General features: G+C 46.2%; 1 protein-coding gene across 1 annotated transcript; it reads left to right on the top strand.

Moving 5' to 3' along the window:
- Nucleotides 1–320: 320 nt before the first annotated feature.
- Nucleotides 321–19913, top strand: pparaa (peroxisome proliferator-activated receptor alpha a). Its single transcript, XM_037462309.2, has 12 exons — nt 321–488; nt 1546–1667; nt 4638–4683; nt 6942–7810; nt 8203–9083; nt 12714–12944; nt 13891–14045; nt 16494–16632; nt 17348–17547; nt 17672–17929; nt 18019–18262; nt 18367–19913. Exons 6-12 carry the CDS (start codon nt 12758–12760, stop codon nt 18609–18611), a joined length of 1428 nt encoding a protein of 475 aa, XP_037318206.2. The 5' UTR covers nt 321–488; nt 1546–1667; nt 4638–4683; nt 6942–7810; nt 8203–9083; nt 12714–12757; the 3' UTR covers nt 18612–19913.
- The last annotated feature ends 154 nt before the right edge of the window (nt 19914–20067 follow it).

Raw genomic sequence — 20067 nt, 5'->3', positions numbered from 1 at the left:
CGAGAGGGGAAAAACGCTCTGCTGCTATTTCTACAGGCGGGCCCTCCCCTTTTGGCTGTAGCCTGTGCCAAAAGAGGGAGGGATTTTTTACTACTCCCAGTCCCAGAATTTTAACCCCATGCCTGCACTCGCTGCCCTCTGCAAGATCTGCTACTCAACATCATGCAACAAGTGGCTTCGCTTTACTCCTACTTCGACAACGCCGCGGCATTTGCAGAGACGTTTTTCCAGGACCTCCCAACCCCCCCCCCCACCTACGGCCACCTATCCCATGCATTCCAACATTTTTCGCCGCTGTCGGTAGAGTTAAACTGGGGAATTTCAGTGTTTTTGAGGTCCTGCTCTACTGGGATGCAGAGGCTCTCTGGAGCACGTGCTCAGCGGTTGCTCGCCACGCTTCCTTGTCTCGTGAGTCCTCCCTAGAGCTGAGGACGAAGAGGACGCAGTTTGTGTTCTCGCCTGTCGCTCCGCCAGCTGCTCGATTCCGTGTGAGTGTTTCTTGATTTCTGCAGATGATTTCTCGTATATTTTCTTGTTCCCCTAACTCTCCTGCCCTCCGCCTTCTTCTCCCTTTCCATCTCTAAACCTCTCCCTCTGTCGGGTTTTCTGCCCCACCCTCTCTCTCTCTCTCTCTCTCTCTCTCGGGCAGTCTCTAGTGAAAGGGGAGCATGAGGGTGGAGCAGGGACGGGGCTTTTTCTGGGATAGGTGCCAATTCCAAACAAAAGACACAAAAAAGGCAAAAAAGAGTGAGCGTTCCCAACGACAGGAAGAAAGTAGTACGTTTAACAACGTATTCCCAGTAATAACGTGTGTATCTGTAACTATTCTACTCTTGCAGGACTTTTTTCTGTATTACGTGAGGGAGTAGCAGCAGTGATCTTGAACCCCCCCCCCCCCCCCACCACCACCACCTCCCTCCCTTTCCGCTCCGCTCTCTTGCTCCCGTGAAGGCATTTGAGTTTCAAGCGGGGAAAAAGAAGAAGGAGGGGCGGGTGGAGTTCGGAAGGGGCAGCGGGAGGCGGAGCCCAGCCGCTTCTCCTCCCTGGCGAGTCTTCTGCATTATTCATATGCCCGGGCCAGTGCTGCAATCTAACTGGCTGGCTGGCTTAGCATTCATCCGACATTCAGGGGCTCTGTTTGCTAACATTCCTCTTTCAAAGCCTTGTTAACTGCCAGACGGGAGGAACACGCGACTCCATGGGAAACCCACATGGCCTCCTTATTGTGGCGAGCCCTGACAGTCCCACACTAGGAGGTGGCAGACAGGGGAGAGCCGAGGTTTGTAAATATTAAAGAGCAGTTAGCTGAGTTGAGGCGGGTAACCCGAGGCAGAGGCACGGGTTTGGGCTAAGGAGGCCAGTTTGGCAGCGTAAGACCCCGACAGATGGGCAGACGGACTCACAGACGAGGCGCTGGAGCAGACAGGGAGGCTGGCACTCTCTGGGACTCTGAATGGGTCTCTCGTTGGCGTGCCCGCCTACTCCTTGCAGGGAGTGCAAAGCTGTGTGACTGAATCCGAGCTCCTTCTCTGCCCTTCTCCACAGAGAGGAGATGCGGACGGACCGTGTGCTGCTGCTGCTGCAACCATCGGCGGGGGATTTCGGTGCTTTACCCGGGATAGCCGATCACTGCGTTTCGTGCGCCAGTTGTCTCCAAAATCTCAGTGGTAAGTCCTTAAGTGTGTGTGTGTTTTGTGTGCGCTTGTTTGTGTGTAGCGCGCGCACATGCAAGGGTTCTGTGTCGGCAAAGTCGCACAATGTCGATAGAAACGCCCCAGCGCGAATTCGGTTGACCCGATCACAGAGTTTGTGTGTTTGGAATCAGGTTGTCGTATCCTTCTGGCATCATAGAGGAGGCTTACTAAATATAGAGGGGGGGGGGCGGGGGGGGACGCGGCATGGGCTTTGATTCTCACACAAAACCAAGCTATTGTCTTTGGGGTATTCCTACCTGCAGTTTTGCGCTCCAGGTCTTTTTGTGTGTGTGTGTGTGTGTGTGTGTGTGAAAGAAAGACGGTTTTGGAGGGAGCAGAGAGGGACCAGGGCTGCAACTTTGGGCCGAGGGAAAGACAAGGCCTGCTACACAAGGCCGAGCCCCACAGAATCTGTTCTCTTTCTTTCTCTCTCTCACCCTGTCTCTCTCCTAGTCAGCTATCGGAAAACTCTTAGCAGTATTTATTAGTATTGAGCTTTCTCGTTAAAACCTCACCTTGGTGAATATGGCGAGCTTTTGTCCGTCAAAAACGGTTAAATTATTTGAAAAGGGGTCTTTGCTGACACGTGGCCACACATAGCTTTGTGATAGCTCAAACAAGCCTTTTGGAAATACCCGTTATGACCAATGTTTTATACGGTGTGAGGAATAAATTAAATCCCAAATCCCTCGTAACCGACTAAGTTTTAGTGTCATGAATATTAAGATCACACCTGCTTAATCCCGTATCAAGAATACCAGCTCTATTTTTATCCGTATTATATTTTCCACGTAATTAAAGCCCTCAGTGTGCTACAGCCATCACTTATAACCTTCCAGCATGGCATGTTTTAATCATCGTTCATGAATCCCTTTTTTTGAACCAGCGCTAATTGAAAGTTCTCGACTATACTGTCTGTCGACTTGGCTTCCTGTTGAGCGCCTCGGCACATCAGCGTCTCCCATGACCAACCAATAGGTAGGAGTGGAGGTAGCGTGAGTCATCCCAGATAGCTTCAGTCCCCCCACCTACATCCCACGTCTGACAAGCTGTGCGGCCCACTTTGCTTGCTGGATTCGGTGCGTCCACACTCGCGTTGTGAGACCCTCGGCGCGGTGGAGGTACGAGTTAGCACCTCAGCGGATGTCAAATCAACACTTTAAACGTTAAACGCTAATGGACTCACAGTGCACAGGACGGCTGCGGTTGCTTTTAGATTTTTTTCTTCTTTTCTATCTTTATCTTTGCTACCTCATTCCACTGAACTCACTCTCACGCAGTGTGTAGAAATAAAAGATCTCAAACTCAAACGCCCGACAGGGAAACGTGGACGAACACGCTTTAATACCGGTTTCATCATTTGGAACACGTTGATCAGCCCAATTAACTTTTAGGAAAGGGTTCCTCTGACACAGATACGTTTCAAAGTGTCTCATGCATACTGTCAGGTCTGTTTCTGAACTACTAGAGGAGGTAATTCTGCAAAAAAGATGAGAAATAAAAGATGTAGTTTGACCTTGGAATCCTTTTAAGAATATATATATATTTTCACTTAAAAAACTGACTCGGTTAATCTTGATGATGAATTAATCTATTGATTTTTTTATGATGGGAATTTAGTCTAACATAAAGACCATGATACCACGTCTTGAACCAGACACACAGGACACACACACACACAGACACACACACACACACACACACACAAGCAAACACCCAGACACATTTGATGCTATGTACCCCACAATGAACCCTGGCTCTTAAGATGAATGGGGTTCCCACGCCTCTCCCAAGGAGTGCAGGGCACAGCCTCCTCCTCTGCACATTTTCACACACACACACACACACACACACACACACAATGCACAAACTACAGATGGCCACACAGTCTCCCCCAATCACACGTGTATTAGAGTATAATAAACACACACAAAGGCACACACACACACACAAATACAGATTATTATTCTGAGCACTCCCAATCCTGATGAGCGCGTCAGGGTTAAAAAGTTGGCATTAAAATCAGCTGTTAATTTGTTAAGAGAGGAAGTTAAATGATGATTTGATAAGCTTTGCTTTAGCAGGGAGAATTCAAAAGAAGCAGAAACAAAAGTTTGTGGGAAAATCTAAATCTCCATATCTAAGGGTTGAGCAACACAAAGTCTTTTTGTGCGTATTTTTTGTTTTTAACAAACACACACACACACACACACACACACACACACACATATATATATGAAGTTTCTCAAGTTAAATTTTAAGATTAAAATAGTGATTTTTTTAGATCTATTTTTGTTTCATTTTATCAATTAAACAATGCTGTTTTTTTGTTACAATATATGTGCTACATTTTCATTTCTTTGTATTGTTTTAATTATGCTTTATGATTGATAAAATACCTTTTCTCAAAAAACTTTGACATTGACAACATTGTGTGTGAGTGGGGGGAGACCTGTAACATGAACTATATATTTTGTACATTTGCATAGTATTTAAAATTATTTTCAAACAAATGTGGATTTTATGGTAGCTTAATTTGATTGATTCTTCTATTATTGCCTTGTATATTTTCAACATCTTTAAGACTAAAAATTCCAGAATTTTATTTTTAGAAGTTAATTGAATAAGACCTCGATGGATGTAATAAATAATATAAAGCAATGTAATTCCCGCTGGAAATTTTCGTAATCCTAAGAATTAGTGGCTAGTGTTGTAATAGAGTCATGCAGATACTATTCGGCTGCAGTATTCTGAGCCATGACAAGTCACATAATGATACAGTCAAGTAGCTGCTTGGCAGGTTCATGACCCGAAGACTACAAGGACACCTTGGTCGGTTGTTTGAATGCATCCTCATTGTATTTTGCCTGTGTGTGTGTGTAAGGAGAAGATGTTTGTGTGTGTGTAATTATTTTTAAGTGTTTTTTTTTCTTTTATTTGCAGGTTCATTATTTAGGAATTCAACTCCTGGTGACACCTCATTGTCAAGGTTAGTTTCAAGATTTATTAAAAAGAATCTTTATGGATTTTTGTCTGATACAAGTATATATTTACTTCACATTCAAGGGCGCGTTTAGCTGCGTGTGTGTGCCACCGGTCCGCTGAATTCAGTGTCGAGATCCTTTCAGTGAGGTCCGTGCCTGGGAGCGTGCATCCTTTGGGTTCTGGTTTCAGCGTCCTGCGGGACCACAACCAAATTAACACAGTGTGTCGTTACTTTTTTGAACGCAATCCAACGCACATTGTTCCCAGCACAGAGCAGCGACGCGTCCCATCATAACCGACTGCGCCGGTTTGTGTGTCTTATGTCCTCTTAATCAGTAAGTCTCTAGTGTGGCTCTAAAATAATCTCCTCAAAGGAAATTAATCAGAAAAAAAGGGGAAAGAAACGGCGTCAGCCTAAAGGGCAAATGAAGATTAGAGGGAAACGGTACACGAGGGCACACCGGCTGGCACCCACAACTGCACAAAGGCCTCATTGTCACGGGAGTCCTCCACTCTGCACTCGCTCTCCCCCGTGCACTTGAGCAGACATGACACCTGTTGGTGGTTCTGTTCAACTGCAGGCCGAATGACCCGACACAAGGCGCGTGCTCGCACTTCTATATATTTTAAAGGTTCTTCCTAGGGGCCTGAGCGCTATGGTTGGTTTTGGGCTCTGGCAGACACAGATACGATCAAAGGTGTTCGTTTGATGTTGAATTGTTTTCAGCTCAAATTTCTCTAGTGACGAGAGCGGATTGTGTCAATGTATAAAAGTCATCATTTAAAAAAAAAAAATCATAGAAGAGCAACAAAAAGTAATTGCTTTTGATGTGTTGCTGATTAGACAGTTTTATGTCAATCCTGCAGAAACACAGTGTCCACTTACTTCAAAGAGTTTAGGGGCTAATCCCAAATCATTTCATGGATTATTCTTGACAGTTTAACACAGTTTTCGGTTTATGGCACCATGTGTCCAAGAGGTTTGTTGAGTGCTTTTTTTAAAAGCTGTGCACAAGACCATGGCTACAGTATGACCCTGGGTTACACTTCTCATTAGTTAATACTTCTACTGCAGTGTACTGGATACAGGTGCTTTTGGAGGGCATTGACAATAATACTAATCTCTGAAGACTATTTTTAAAATTAACAAAACAAGATACACGCTGCAAAATATAGTGCGTAATTTTAACCGTCTCCTAGCATGTAAGTTCAGTAGGTTAAAAAAAAAATACAAATACAGAAGACTCCTTATCATGGGACTCCATTTTGACCTGTCACAGTGTAAATGCTAAAATAAAAAATGGCTGAATTCCATTTAGCTGCCTTGATTTCAGGATCTCTGTATCATTAAAGTTGACCTTCACCGGAACGGAGCGGCGCCATCGTTGGTGTTATTAGTAACACATGTGCTTCTCCTACAATGACCAAGCCAAATGTTGGCTGTGAGAAAGTTCTTTTGAATTTTGATTGCTCAAACCAGTTTTTGAATGCACTATTTCGTTAGGAGGACGAAGTTCCAATTAAAACAGCTCCCGATGATGCCTGTGGTTAATCCAGAGGAACAATGCCACTTTTTCAGGAAAATTTTAAAAAGACAATAAATAACAAGATGTGTTTTGTAAAGGGTCCACAAATCGCGACCCCTATCATTGTCATCGTTAGCGGAGCACGTGTAGGAGCGAGGTGCAGGTCCACCATATACCTTCCAGGCCTGGGCGTTAAGTAGCTCGTGCCGAGATTTGTGTGGCATTTATGGGATAACCGAGCTGCAATAAAAACTGCCGCAAACCGGTGCGTGCGTGCCTGTGAGGAGTTAAAGCTGTGACTCACTTTTGGATGTTCGGTCCACGCTCGCTTCCTCAAGTTTCTCTCCTTGGTCGCCATCCTCCCTCCCCCCGGCATGGGGGAGGGGGAGGGGGGGGGGGGGGGGGGGGGGGGGACCACAGCTGAGCTCCTGTCTCACTCAGGAACCTGTGAAGATTTCTGCTCATTTGACATGCATAACATTGATACAGATGACGCATGGTGGATCACAGAAGATTTATCTGACTGATTTTAAGTTAACGGTGTAGCGTGTCGCCGTAGAAAATACACACCGACATTCAAGGATACCATGTGCTGATTTCCATGTTTGTTGTGTGACCGTGCTGGGTCTCTTGCACACAGCGTGGCGCAGTCGTTATGTGTGAAACAAAGAGGTGAAAGTTTGACCTTTCCGCACCCTGCAGGAGCTCACTCTCTCCTCCCATTTGTCTCCATCAGGCCGAGGAAACCTGAGAGGAGGAGAGCTGACAAGCCAATGAGACAACGTGTCAGGCGTAAGCACAGGAAGTATTCTGACAACATTTAAACACACAGGCGCACTTTGCTCTCACATTAAATTACACATGAGAAATAATCTCAGTCTTCATCAGCAGATATGTCTTCCACTTTTCAGCCGTCAAAATAGAAAAGGTATTTTTATTTGATGAACTTGTACGAGAAGAGCCTTCTGTCTTCTGAGTTTGTGTTCCCACAGATCGACCATCAGCCGCGGGACATGAGAGACACCTGTGGGAGATAAACTGTCCTTTGGGGTGAGGTAGTAGGTTGTATAGTCTTAGGGTCATTCCCAAGCTGTCAGATGACTATACAACTTACTGTCTTTCCTGAAGCGGCTGTAATGGCGGCGCCTTCATCAGCATCGGCACAGAGGAAAAAACAACTTCAACACTGCAGATCACATATTTTTATAAATGCATATCTATATAACGCTAACAATGAGAGCAATGTAATAGATTTTGAGACAGTTAAGAGGGAGATCATGAATGTGTGTATCTATGTCTTCAGCATGTCGGCTATCCGTTTTGATTACCTGACCATCTTCTGAGTATATCTTTTAACTATAATGTCATCAAAAGTAACCTGGCTGTATTTACACAGTAGCTACACAGTCGGACAGAGACGAGATAAGTGTACTCCATGGTGTTCGTACAGGGTGAGGTAGTAGGTTGTGTGGTTTAAGGGTTGTTATTTTACCCCATCGGGAGCTAACTATACAACCTACTGCCTTCCCTGGAGGGCAACAATACATCACAGGGGCACACCTTTCTACTCAGAAAGAAACTCATTGCGCACTGGATTTCAAATGGGTGAGTGTTGCTAAATCACATTAAGCATTTCATAGCAACCGTCAATGCTTAACACATTTTTAGGGCAGTTGGGTTTGAAAATATCACTTTCAGAACCATGATTTTGTACTGTTTCATGAATACATAATTAAAGATTGGATCATAAATAATATGAAAACAAACAATGACTGGAGTGTTTTTATGAGGCTTTCACGTGTGAATGTTCTGTATCCATGTGGTGAAGATACAAAATTCAAAATATCCATAAGAGAGTCAATTTTATTTGACAAATGTTCATCATTATCTAACCGAGTTTACTCGTAGCTTTCACAATTTTACGTTGCAGCCCATACTTCATCTCCAAGGCTCATATGTGGTTCACACTTTGTATTTCACTTAATTATGCTTCACAGCGTGGAAGACTTAAGAAGACCAGGTGCCGAGGTCCCTGCAAAGTGTCATAAATTACACCCTCCCACATGTCTGCCTGTGTGAGATCATCCTCAGAACAGTGCGCTCGTCTTTCACTTCAGGCTGCACACTTTGAAACGTTGCTGAGCACCCACACACAGTAGATGGCGCTAGATATTTGTACTTTTTTTTTAAACGTCTTGAAGTTAAACCATATTAAGAGTCCTTTGCAATTACGTTGACATTCATACAGAAAAATTCAATGTTAAAATGTTAGCAGTTTATCACATTTCTTAGTCTCGTTGTGAGTAAAATATGTATCAGTAAAGAACCCTAAAATGACTTTCAAATAAAGTTGTTGGATACAATTGTTGTATGGAGTGAAACGTGCTGTAGGTGACACTTGTTAAAAGTCCTACATTTGAGACTTTGAGAAAATTCCGTCAAGTTGGAGCACCACTACATGCGGTATGTTTACTCTCCTATTGGGTAACTAAACATACCATAGTATACAATGCATATACAGCCAGCTCCAAAACGTTATATATATAAATAAATAACGGTACATCTTAAGTGATTTAGGAGAGACGGAGAAGTAAAGGCATACTTCCAAAACAAAACCCAAGAAAAAAAAGTCCGTTTTCTTTTTTTTTAAATCCCTGTGACCCCATTGGTCGGAACCATAGGTGTGTCAGGGGGTGTGAGCGCGTCCGGCCGTCGTCGCGTCACTTCCGGCAGAGAGGACGTGCGGATGTGTGTGCGGCGCGCCGGGAGGCGACAACGCATGAAGTTTCACAGCGGATCGGGACCGCAGCGTCCCGGTACCGAGGGGCGGCCATGCCGTCAGCAGCATCTACAAGTGCTTCCGATCGCATCCTCTGAGGTAATCCGTAACCTTCCCTTGACGCTTATGTAATTGTGACTAGGAGGGGAATTAACAAACTTTTATTATTCACGTCCGGCGTGTGGCGTCTCCGTTTTTATGACGCGCCCGAGCAGTGTCCTAAGTAGTGTTGCACGAGTGGATCGGGCTCCCTTACTGAGATGATTTAGCCCCGTGTTAGATTACAGCTGAAGGCGTCCTGCTCCTCTGCAGGAGGAAGAATGCATGTAAAATGTTCTCCGTGCATGTGGCGAACTTCCTGGCTGCCTCAACCCGCACCTGTTTTTGTAATAAAACCACACGGCGTCAAGACGTGCTTCCTCCTGAGTGGAAAATATCTCCGTTCGAAGCGAGATGCGGTGGTTTGTTTTGGGTCTCCTACGTGAGTCACACGGATGACCTTGTTGTTGCAGAGACTTAAAAAGGTCACGCTAAGGTCAAAACGACTGCTCCTGATTTAGGGTTACTGTCACGGGGATTGGGGGGGGTTTGAGGTTACTTTTCCTCATGGTTGTATCCTCGCTGTTATCCGTCGTCTCAGTGACACTTACTGTTTCCTCTTCTCCTGCGACCTAAAGATAGAGCCTCGCTGTCTGGGATTATAGTTCCTGTGGGACTTTAAACACAATGTTCTTTGATGTGACGGGGAAACACGGGCCGGGCCAAAGTCATCTCTGAGAGGACCCATGAAGTCATGTCAGCCCAGTTAAGAGTTAGTGTCACCGACCTGGTTTTATATTGTAGCTCAAGTTACAGAGCAGGTGGATCATTGGAAAAGTGTCATCATTTACTTGTTCACTTGTTGAGTTCAATGATGAAAGGGGAACCGAGGCAACAAAACCTGCGTCGGTGCAGCTTTTGCTGTTCAATTAGTGATTATTTTCCACAAGGGATTAAGCGGACTAAGCTAAGCCATTGTTCATGGCAACGTAACAATGACCCAAATATGTTCAATTTACTCTCCAAAAGAAACCACTCCAAAAAAACATGGAACCATCAAAATGTTTTAAAATTCGCTGCATTCATTTACTTTCAAAAACACCAGGTAGACTTTGGTCACAGTTCTGGTTTCAGGTCGCCGTGTTCGTAGCACCAGTGTGACCGGTTCCTCCACTCATGTTGAGCCAGGACCCGGTCTCCCTCTCACAAGTTATCCCATTCCTGTTTGGATCTGTGCAACTGTTAGTGCTCAAAACTTACTGCGAGTACATTTAGCCTACATTTAACGACTCTGAGGCCTGTTCTCCAAACCTCACCATCTCGTTGTTGCCGACTCGCTACTCAAACTCTGCCGATGAGGATGTCTGGCAAACGAAATGGAGAAGTGCAGCAAACTCACGGGGCAAGGCAAGACAATCATTTAGTCAGATGTCATCAACCAAAGATGAGTAAGCTCGACACTGACAACCCAACACCGCTCATTGCTCAATAACTTCCTTCCATTGATGGGAAACAAATACTACTGATTTTAAATAAAGCCTACCAGAAACTCTGCAGCTCTTTAGCCTGAAATGGTTCTCTCGGTCAGTTGTTCTGGGCCGGGGGCCCCTGATGGAGTCCCCAGAAATATTCGCTGTGGATGTGAGCCGAATGTGTCGTCGTTTTCAATTCCTTCAGGGTTATGTATCGTAACTTTAGCCAACTAAAATATAATTCTGGTCTTAATCATATCTGACCGTCGAAATATTATGAGGCAGGATCCCTGGAGATAAATCGTACCAGGGCTCTGACCTGATGAATTTTTGAGAATTGTGGTCCTTAAGGAGAATAAGGTGGAGAACCACTGGCCCAGAGAATTTGAAGGCTGGATTTGGAGCCCATTTCAACACCGAGGCTGCAGTCAAAGATGTGAGAGATGTGCCCTTGATTCTATTGAAACTGCTTTGTTTGACAAAGCTGATCAGTAAATATTGGTTGGCAGACCCAACATAAACCGGGCTGTGTGTTCCAATAGCCCTGATGTTTCAGTTTCAGTTAATTTACCATATTGATAGCTGTATGAGCAAAGACAAAACTGACAGAATGGAAAGCGTGGCTCATGTTAAGTTAGAAATTCTTACCATTGAGACTCTGCGGAAATACGTCATTGATTTCCTTTCGCAACACTGGTTCATGTGTTCGTCTTGAGTTAGACTGCCGTGTAATGGTCCCTCCAAAAGTCATTACAAACAACATGGTTTCTCTGGGGTCAGCACTGGTTACCAAATTTGGTATCACCTCGCTCTGCCTCTGAAAAAAAAAATTTAAACGACTTTGGCACATTCATTTCCAATATACTACGTTGAAATCCTCAAAACCAGATCTGGGATTGTCCGGTCCTGCATATTGAAACAACCCAGATATTTACTATTTATAATTAATAATAATAATAATTCTACATAAGTGTAATGTAGGCTCAAAACATCTTAAAGAGCCCCCCATGGCTGTAGATGCGGGGCGAAACATGATAGGTTAATTCTAGTTTGAACTCAATGAACTCAATGCGCTCCCTTATAAATGCAAGGTATTGTGCGAGGGAAAAAAAAAAATCGCAGTTGCACAATCTGCCTCTTGACAAAGGAATTTAAATTTGATCACTGCAAAGCAGCGCGACGGACAGCGGTTAGCTGCCTCGCTCTGTGTGATCTCCACAGGGAACTCCCCGAGTTACGACATACTTTAGCTACAAGGCTTTTTACACTTACAGATGTACCTCTTAGGCCCAAAGGGCTTCTGTCCTGTCCGGGCCTGCAGCCCCAACACTCGATAAACAAGGATCAACATGCTGTGACCACGTCCTCTGCACACGAGGAGAGAGCGCGCCGACCAAACCCGTCGTGTTCCACCACTTCAAAAGGCACGGCCCAGAGCAGTGAGCGTTTGAAGTTGCGCAATGTTCTCCACGCCGGGCTTACATATGTAAGCAGCTGTGTAAACCGGGGGTTCTACACTGAGCTCACATGTGGCCTGTGACGGCCCCACAGCCAAATGCCTCCGTGTGTTGGATCAGAGAGGAGTCGGCGACTCCTCCCTGGATGGTATTACTTAAAATAAACAAATACATTTCAAGGAGTTAACGGTCCAGGGGAGGGAACTCATCATCACGTCGCCATTACTGCAGGGAGCTTTTACATTACGACGTGTAGATCCACAATTTATTCCACAACAACATCTGCCGCTATGAATTACTGGAAGTTGGGGGGGGGGGGGGGGGGGCGGTGCTGTGATGGTTTGGGATGGCTCAAGCAGATCTCCTTTACCCTGTGCGCAGCTGAGGACTCCCAACAATCTCCCGCCCCACACAAAAGTGTGAGATCCAGCGGTTTGATTCTCTGTGAAGAGCGGCGTAGCCGGAAGTCACTGAAAGCCACGAGGCGCGGCGCGCGGCGCTGGCCGAGTCTCTGGCGCGTCTTGTTTGTTTAATAAATCAGATACGCAGCTCTGTACTTTAGCTGGAAAGATTAGAATTCGACCCGTTAACCATGTGTCGCTGCTGACTGGGTTGTTGACATTTTTCGACACAGACAAATGGAAGTGCAGAAAAAAAACTACAACCACCTCAGACGTTCTAAAATCGATCGAAGGCGTGCGACGTTGTCTCTCTCCCTCATTATCAGCCATTGTCCTCATTATCCTCCCCTCTTATTACAGTCTGGTGAGTGAGGGGTCGCTCCTGGTTTGACTTGCTCTCCGCCATGGCCGGGGATCTCTTTAGCCCCCCGTCCCCTCTGGGGGACTCCCTGCTCGACAGTCCGCTGTGTGGAGACCTGATGGAGGACCTTCGCGACATCTCCCGCTCCATCGGCGACGACGACGCTCTGGGATTCGATTTCCCGGCGTACCAGAGCACCGGCTCAGGGTCCGAGAGCTCCATCGCGCTGGGTGAGCCAGTCAAAAGGGTATTTGTCGCTTGGCTGACATGATGCGTCGTGTTAGAAATTGACCACACTGACCTTCTGAACCTTGGGCTCCAGACGGCTGCACTGATTGATGATGTTGTCTCCGAAATTCCTGAGCAGCACTTTACAAACGACTCACGAGCACAAACAAAAGAAGCCTCATTACTAATCCGCTTTCTGGCAGGACTCCAACATTTTTCCTGCCTGAAGAGATATCGGACTCTCGCCATCATTTTTGTGGTAAATTTGCTTGTTAAGAGTCCGATATCACCTTCTAATGCGGGATGCAACAATGGATCAGGAGCTTGTTTCCTTTTGTTGTGACTGGTGGTTTGGTATGTTCTATTTATATTACAGGTGTAACATGAAAATATATATTTTTTTCTAGCAGCTGTTTCTCTTCATCATAGTTGTGGGTACAAAATCATCCCAGCAGACAAATCGTTTCGGCCCGTACAACCTGGTTGATCCTTTTTGAGTATAGAGGAGTTGAAGAGATTTATAAGGTTTGCCATTTATGTTTCTTGCCAGGTGTTTGAGGAGAACTTTAATGCCATTTCTATAGTTGAAGTATGAAACTAAGCCTATACAGCCAGCTGTCACTTAGCCTGATGCTGAGCCACTAAACCTAAGGCTCACTAGTTAACCTTGTATGTCTTTTACATGGGTTGGCTTTGCTGAGACGTACTGACCGTGTGGCATCAATCATCTCCTCTAACTCTTAAGAAAGACATTGGCCGTGTTTCCCCGGAACTCCAAATATTGTCAAACTATTCACAAAAGTCTTGCACATTTCTTTTTTTTAAATAGGTTTATAGTGACCGGAGCAACAGTTGTGAACGTGTAGGCATCCGTTTCAGTCTGAATGAGTTCAAAGGTCAGCCAGTGAAGTCACTCGCTGTGGTCTCTGCTCTGTTGTCGCCCCGCAGACACTTTGACCCCAGCCTCCAGTCCCTCGTCGGGGGTGGGCGCGGCCGCCCCCAGTCCGGAGGAGAGCTCGGGCCCCCTCAACCTGGAGTGCCGGGTGTGCTCGGACAAGGCCTCCGGCTTCCACTACGGCGTGCACGCCTGTGAGGGCTGCAAGGTGAGCGCTGTGGGACTGAAGCGGGTGGCGGTCACGCAAAAGATACAAATGTTTGCACAAAACCCCAAATGCACACACACACACACACACACTCGTGTGTACACAACCACACGCGCGCACACCCAAAACCACCCTTGGCCTGCGGAGGCGCCTGACCTGGAGGCCAGTGGAAAGTTTCTGAGGCGGGCAGGCGGGCGGGCGGCCAGGTCATGTGAGGTGGGGGACATGGCGGCCTCGCTCGACTTGCCACCTCTCTGCTGCTCGGCACCTGGCCCGACTGAGTGACGTTAATACACACAAGCACCCGTACACACACACACACACACACACACACACACACTGAGCTGTTGCTGGAACATTACCAGTTGTGACCGTCATACACTGGGATGGCACAATACGGGACCTTTTGGTTTTGCGTTCACCTGAAACCGTTCAGCTCAGCAGGACCGAGAGGACATGCGATTTTAGGGAGTACAACGACGTCATTGGATGCCTCGTTGTGTGTTAAAAAGCATTACGGATCATTAGTGTCACGTGAGCTCCTCTCCCACCACTGCCGCTCATCTGAGCCATTGTTTGCTGTGCATACGTGGCTTTTTGCCTGCTTCTAACGTTTTCTCCCTGCAACCCTGGCTGAGATTGTCCCGGTGCTACTCGTTTCTCTGCGGTTGGACAGAGTGGCTACTGGTGTTCTCTTCTTTCGGTTTCCTCCATCATCGCTCCTTGAGACAGAGTCTGATATTTCACCCTAATGCATTAGAGACAATTTCTCTTTATGACATTTTTGCACCAGTGCAAGATGATCGCTCGGTTGCACAATGCACATGTGACCATCTGACCTACTTATCATTCATCAGAGTCAACAGAGACTACTGTTAAACTCGTGTCAGACCGCTACCTCTCTCAAGTAGGGTAACTAAAACCCGTTGGACTCTGAAACATGGGTGGGAAGTATTTTGATACTCTGTTCCTAAAAATGCTCCAATTGATGATCATTTGCCGTGACGGAAAAAGGACGTGTGGCAGTCCCAGTACTCGCTCGACGTGCTCCGCATATCACTTTCAACACCTCGCCTTAAGAGAAGGGCGCTCGCTCGCTCGCTCGTGGGAATGGGAATGGAATGTGAAAGGGTTGTGCTGTCATGCTACTGCGCAAGAGGATTAAATCTGAAGTGAGGGCGGTTTATAATTTGCATGAGGCGTCTAGAATAGCGGTTGGGTTTGCAGAAAGCCTTCAGTAAGGGGGGCGGTTCATCACAACACTTCTGATAGATGGAAGTTAGCTTGAATCCACTAAAGATGCCTGAAGTCCAGCTTTTCATTCGATTTCACTACAGCACATTTGCCCTTAAGAAAGCATTGTGGAGTACGTTTTTAGTTGCTCACGGCTGTATATCAAAGTACTGGTTGTGTCAGTGTCTGCACACCCATACACGGACTAGCAGAGGCATGCGCCCTGCTCACATCTGTTTTGTCCTCCCGCAGTTTCTGACCTTTACATTCTTTCCACTTTATGTTTCCATGATGAAAATATCCAGGTCTAATACCACAAAAAAAAACGTACGTGAGACAAATGATGACCCCCAATAACGGTCTTGTCTTCAACATGAAGGCAGACAAGCTCTTCTGTAAGATGATGGCTGACCATGTGGCTTCAGATATACTGACAGAAATTCCTATTGCTTCCACGGTGAAGGATGAGGAATGTTATGGCTGAAATATGCAGGTGTGCGAGACAAAGATTTGTCAGTTTGACATCTGTTGGCCTGCGTTGGCCCCGCTGCCGTGTATCCCCGTGTGAGTTGGAGGGCTGCAAGACGTCTGGTCCAATTAGGGTTGTATTTTATAAAGGTAGGAGCTTACTATACACCCTGGAGCACATTGCTCTTTAAGAATAAATGTACTTGCACTATACAGTCCAAACCAGAATGTAATGCAGTAACGCCAGGCCTAACCTGCTGTACAGTGCTTGTGAAATAGTTAAAGGTGATCCCATGCAAATCAGAACCGCAGAAATGAAAGCAGAAAAAAATGGCTTGAGGTTAAAAAGCAGTTATCCTAAAACGAGTTGTTCAAAAAGTGTTGAATTCCAGAGTCGGAGCACATCTATGATTGAGGGCTTGCCAACAGCGTCAATAGTGCTAACAGAATAAAAGTGGTTACCAATATTTTCAAATTTGGCATTTTGGTTGTTATTTAAATGATCTTTAAAATGTTTTCAAGCAGCGTCGTCGGGGGCGTGTGGCAGGGGCGGGTCGTTTTACATTACATGACATGTCATTTAGCTGGGGCTTTCATCATAAGCGACAATCGGTGCATTTCAACCATAAGGATACAAACTCGGAAGAACAAGAAACAAGAAAGTGCGATTTCATCATTTCTGACCTGGAAGTACCACAACAGTAACACATCTTTAAATGACAGCATGTGCCTTTGTGTCTCTACCAGGGTTTCTTCAGACGGACCATCCGGCTGAAGCTGGAGTACGATAAGTGTGAACACAACTGCAAAATCCAAAAGAAGAACCGCAACAAGTGCCAGTACTGCCGATTCCACAAGTGCCTCTCTGTGGGCATGTCCCACAATGGTAAACCTGCCACGTGGTTTACATCATCTGTGTTTGCTAAACAACAGCCCTCAAGTGGCAATTACAGGAGAGTGGTCCAGCCATGGTAAATGTACTGTAAGAGTAGTAGGAGCAGAGTAGAGTCCATGAATCGACCCAACATTATATTGCTGAGGATCATACCACTCCAACTTAAGCTCTGACTGCAAAACCATTGTCAATTAACAGATTCCACTTCTAATTGAGCTTTAAAGTCTATATGAACCCAATTAATGATAAACAGCAAGGACAGAACTTCTGTGTCACAAAGCCACCCAGATCCCGAGGTATGTGTTCTAGACAACAGGATGTGTCCTAATGCGGTTTGGCTCGTACTCGACGTGCTTTACATCGACGGGGGTTTTATGGAACAAAGTTCTGCTCCTGCCGCAGCCGGCTCGACGCTGACAAAGCACAGGCCCATAGCTCCACATCTGGCCCGTCGACTGCTGAGCGGTCACTGGGTTCGTTGGCCTCCCACTGCAGATTGAACATTGAGGAACCCGAGAGGGGGCCGACATGTTGTCCTCTCAAGAGATCTGTCGGGGGGCACTTTTTGTGTGTTGTGTCGGACGTCTCGGTGTGTGTGTGTGTGTGTGTGTGCGCGTGTGTGTGTTTTCTGTAAAATAACACGGCAACTATTTATAAAGACGAGCCTTCTCGCTGTTGCTGAATGACGACCGTGTCTGTGCACCAGCCATCCGGTTCGGTCGGATGCCTCAGGCGGAGAAGCTGAAGCTGAAGGCCCAATGCAAGACGGTGGCGAAAGAGGTGGCGAGCCCCGCGCTGACCGACCACAAGAGTCTGGTCGGGCACATCCACGAGGCCTACGTGGCCAACTTCAACATGAGCAAGGCGAAGGCTCGCCTCATACTCACCGGAAAGACCAGCAAGCCGGTGAATATTGAATTCATCTTAGTGCCTGTGTAGCCGAGAGACTAAAAATAACTAACCCCGCCTCCTGGCGTCGGATCTGCCTCGTCTTCTCCTCCGCCCCCCCCCCCCCCCCCCCCCCCCGCAGCCGTTCATCATTCACGACATGGAGACGTTCCAGCTGGCAGAGCGGACGTTGGCGGCCCAGGTGGGAAACGGCGACGGTCCGGCGCTGGAGAGCGGGCCTCGTGCTGGGGAGGGGTTCGTGTGCGGGGAACTCCAGCAAAGGGAGGCTGAGGCCAGGCTCTTCCACTGCTGCCAGAGCACCTCGGTGGAGACGGTCACGGAGCTGACGGAGTTCGCCAAGGCGGTGCCGGGTTTCCCGAACCTGGACCTGAATGACCAGGTGGGCTTTAGTAGCGGTGCGTCGATGAGTCACAGAAACAAGGTGCCCTCCGAGTCACGCTGTGGCCCCTCTCACCTCCCCTATTGTAGGTGACCCTGTTGAAGTATGGTGTTTATGAAGCCCTCTTCACCCTCCTGGCCTCCTGCATGAACAAAGACGGCCTCCTGGTGGCTCGCGGCGGAGGCTTCGTCACCCGAGAGTTCCTCAAGAGCCGCCGGCGGCCATTTAGCGACATGATGGAGCCAAAATTCCAGTTCGCCACACGCTTCAACTCCCTGGAGCTGGACGACAGCGACCTGGCCCTTTTTGTCGCTGCCATTATCTGCTGCGGAGGTAACTCGCAATTATTGAAAAAACAAAAAACAACAACAAAAAAACTGGTGCAACAAAATGAAACCTGAATCCTTCTCCATGTGTCCCTGATCCCTTCCCTCCAGATCGCCCAGGCTTGGTGGATGTGCCTCAAGTGGAGAGGCTGCAGGAAAGCATCGTTCAGGCCCTCCGGCTCCACCTGCTGGCCAATCACCCGGACGACAACTTCCTCTTCCCCAGACTGCTGCAGAAGCTGGCTGACCTGCGGCAGCTGGTCACGGAGCACGCGAAGTTGGTGCAGGAAATCAAAACAACGGAGGACACGTCGCTGCACCCGCTCCTGCAGGAGATATATAGGGACATGTACTGAGTGGATGCCACGTGTTCATGAACATGCGTTGGGACTGTTTATGTAGGCCAAGTGGAAACCGGGTGTCTGTAAAGATCTACTGATGCTTTCACACACATCAATGCACTGGAAGCAGCGCATTGTGCAGCTCCTGAGGCTGCACACTGCTGGGGAGAGGCAGCTTTTGTAGGTGTTGTGGCTGTTTCAATGAAAGGGGAGACAGTGGAGAACAAACTGTTGTGATCTTACACCACAGATGTGTAAAAATGTTTGGTAATGATCTTGATCTCAGAGCAGCCAATTGCTATGGATTGGGTCCCGGATGCCAGCTTTCACTCTGCAGACTGATCAAAAGCTAAATAAGAGGAGGACATGGCAAGTTTGGCAACCATTTTAAAATGGTGTACACCCAATAAGGATATCTGGACATGGCTGCCGCAGTCATGTATGCACTGATAATAAATATTAATCGTGAACTGTAAAAGAAGCAGAGCTGTTAGAGAGGTTATAACATTTTAATCCTTGAGGAAAACATAGTGTTGGTTGTGCCGTAGGCAAATCAATAATTAAATATTCCATTTATTTTGGAAATCTAGTGCATGTTAGTTCAACTCATAAGATTAGATTCAGCTTTGTCGGGTCCTTTCTTTGTGTACTAGAACCGTATTGAAATCAGCAACAATCTACCTACCACCAGTTTGAGAGTATTGGGTGAAGAAACACTTGTCATTATTTAACGTGTGCCATAATGTTTCAAACTTGTAAATCATATTTTCTATACTTTGACTATACTTATACATTTAGCACAGATCAAGGCAATTGTCTGTTCAGTTTTGGATCAGAGAATGTTCTGATATCATCAATCATGAACAAGAATTAATTTAATGCATGCAGCCATTGTTTGACAAATATTGTAATTTTAAGTGTAATAAAATGTATTTGAATCCTTAACCTTCTGCTAAAAACATGACGGCTCTCGTTACCTAAGGTTTCTTGCACAAATCCTGCCATCAAGACTCATTGTTGACCCGTGAATATTTTGACTACAAGCACAATAATATGTCAAGCTGGATTATGTTTTATTTTGTAAACATAAGAGGAATGTGGTTACCACAGTGAAAATTTCCACTGACAGTAAAGCAGATTGTTGGATAGGAGGACCTAGTTGCTTCACCTCCAATGTTGTATTAAAAAACTGTTTGTCAGAATGAAACTGTTTATTTTTTGTATCATGCAGTGTACAATACAATTACATCTGATGTTTCAATAACATGAATTATGTTATGTGGTAGTTTCAAATAAACTTAATATATTTAACTTTTATTTGTAATACCATGGGGTATTTTCTTGCCTAGTGATACGTGTTCCAATGCATCCGCAAAAAAAATGTCCCTGCACAAACAGAGATGACGTTGTGGGAAAAGTAAAGGGGGAGCTAATGTTAATGACAGCTTTGCACTATGTCCCACTGAGGCAT

This window comes from Pungitius pungitius, chromosome 2 (genome assembly GCF_949316345.1).
Source record: "Pungitius pungitius chromosome 2, fPunPun2.1, whole genome shotgun sequence".
Classification (NCBI taxonomy): Eukaryota; Metazoa; Chordata; class Actinopteri; order Perciformes; family Gasterosteidae; genus Pungitius; species Pungitius pungitius.
The sequence above is the reverse complement of the archived record's forward strand: the minus strand, read 5'-3'. Positions and strand labels throughout refer to the sequence as shown.

What these genes read in the sequence shown, in the direction of transcription:
- pparaa (XM_037462309.2), top strand. Translation starts at nt 12,758, where the DNA reads ATGGCCGGGGATCTCTTTAGCCCCCCGTCCCCTCTGGGGGACTCCCTG. An exon ending in CGAGAGCTCCATCGCGCTGG is followed by an intron (nt 12,945 to 13,890) that starts GTGAGCCAGTCA and finishes GTCGCCCCGCAG; the next exon opens with ACACTTTGACCCCAGCCTCC. An exon ending in TGTGGGCATGTCCCACAATG is followed by an intron (nt 16,633 to 17,347) that starts GTAAACCTGCCA and finishes TCTGTGCACCAG; the next exon opens with CCATCCGGTTCGGTCGGATG.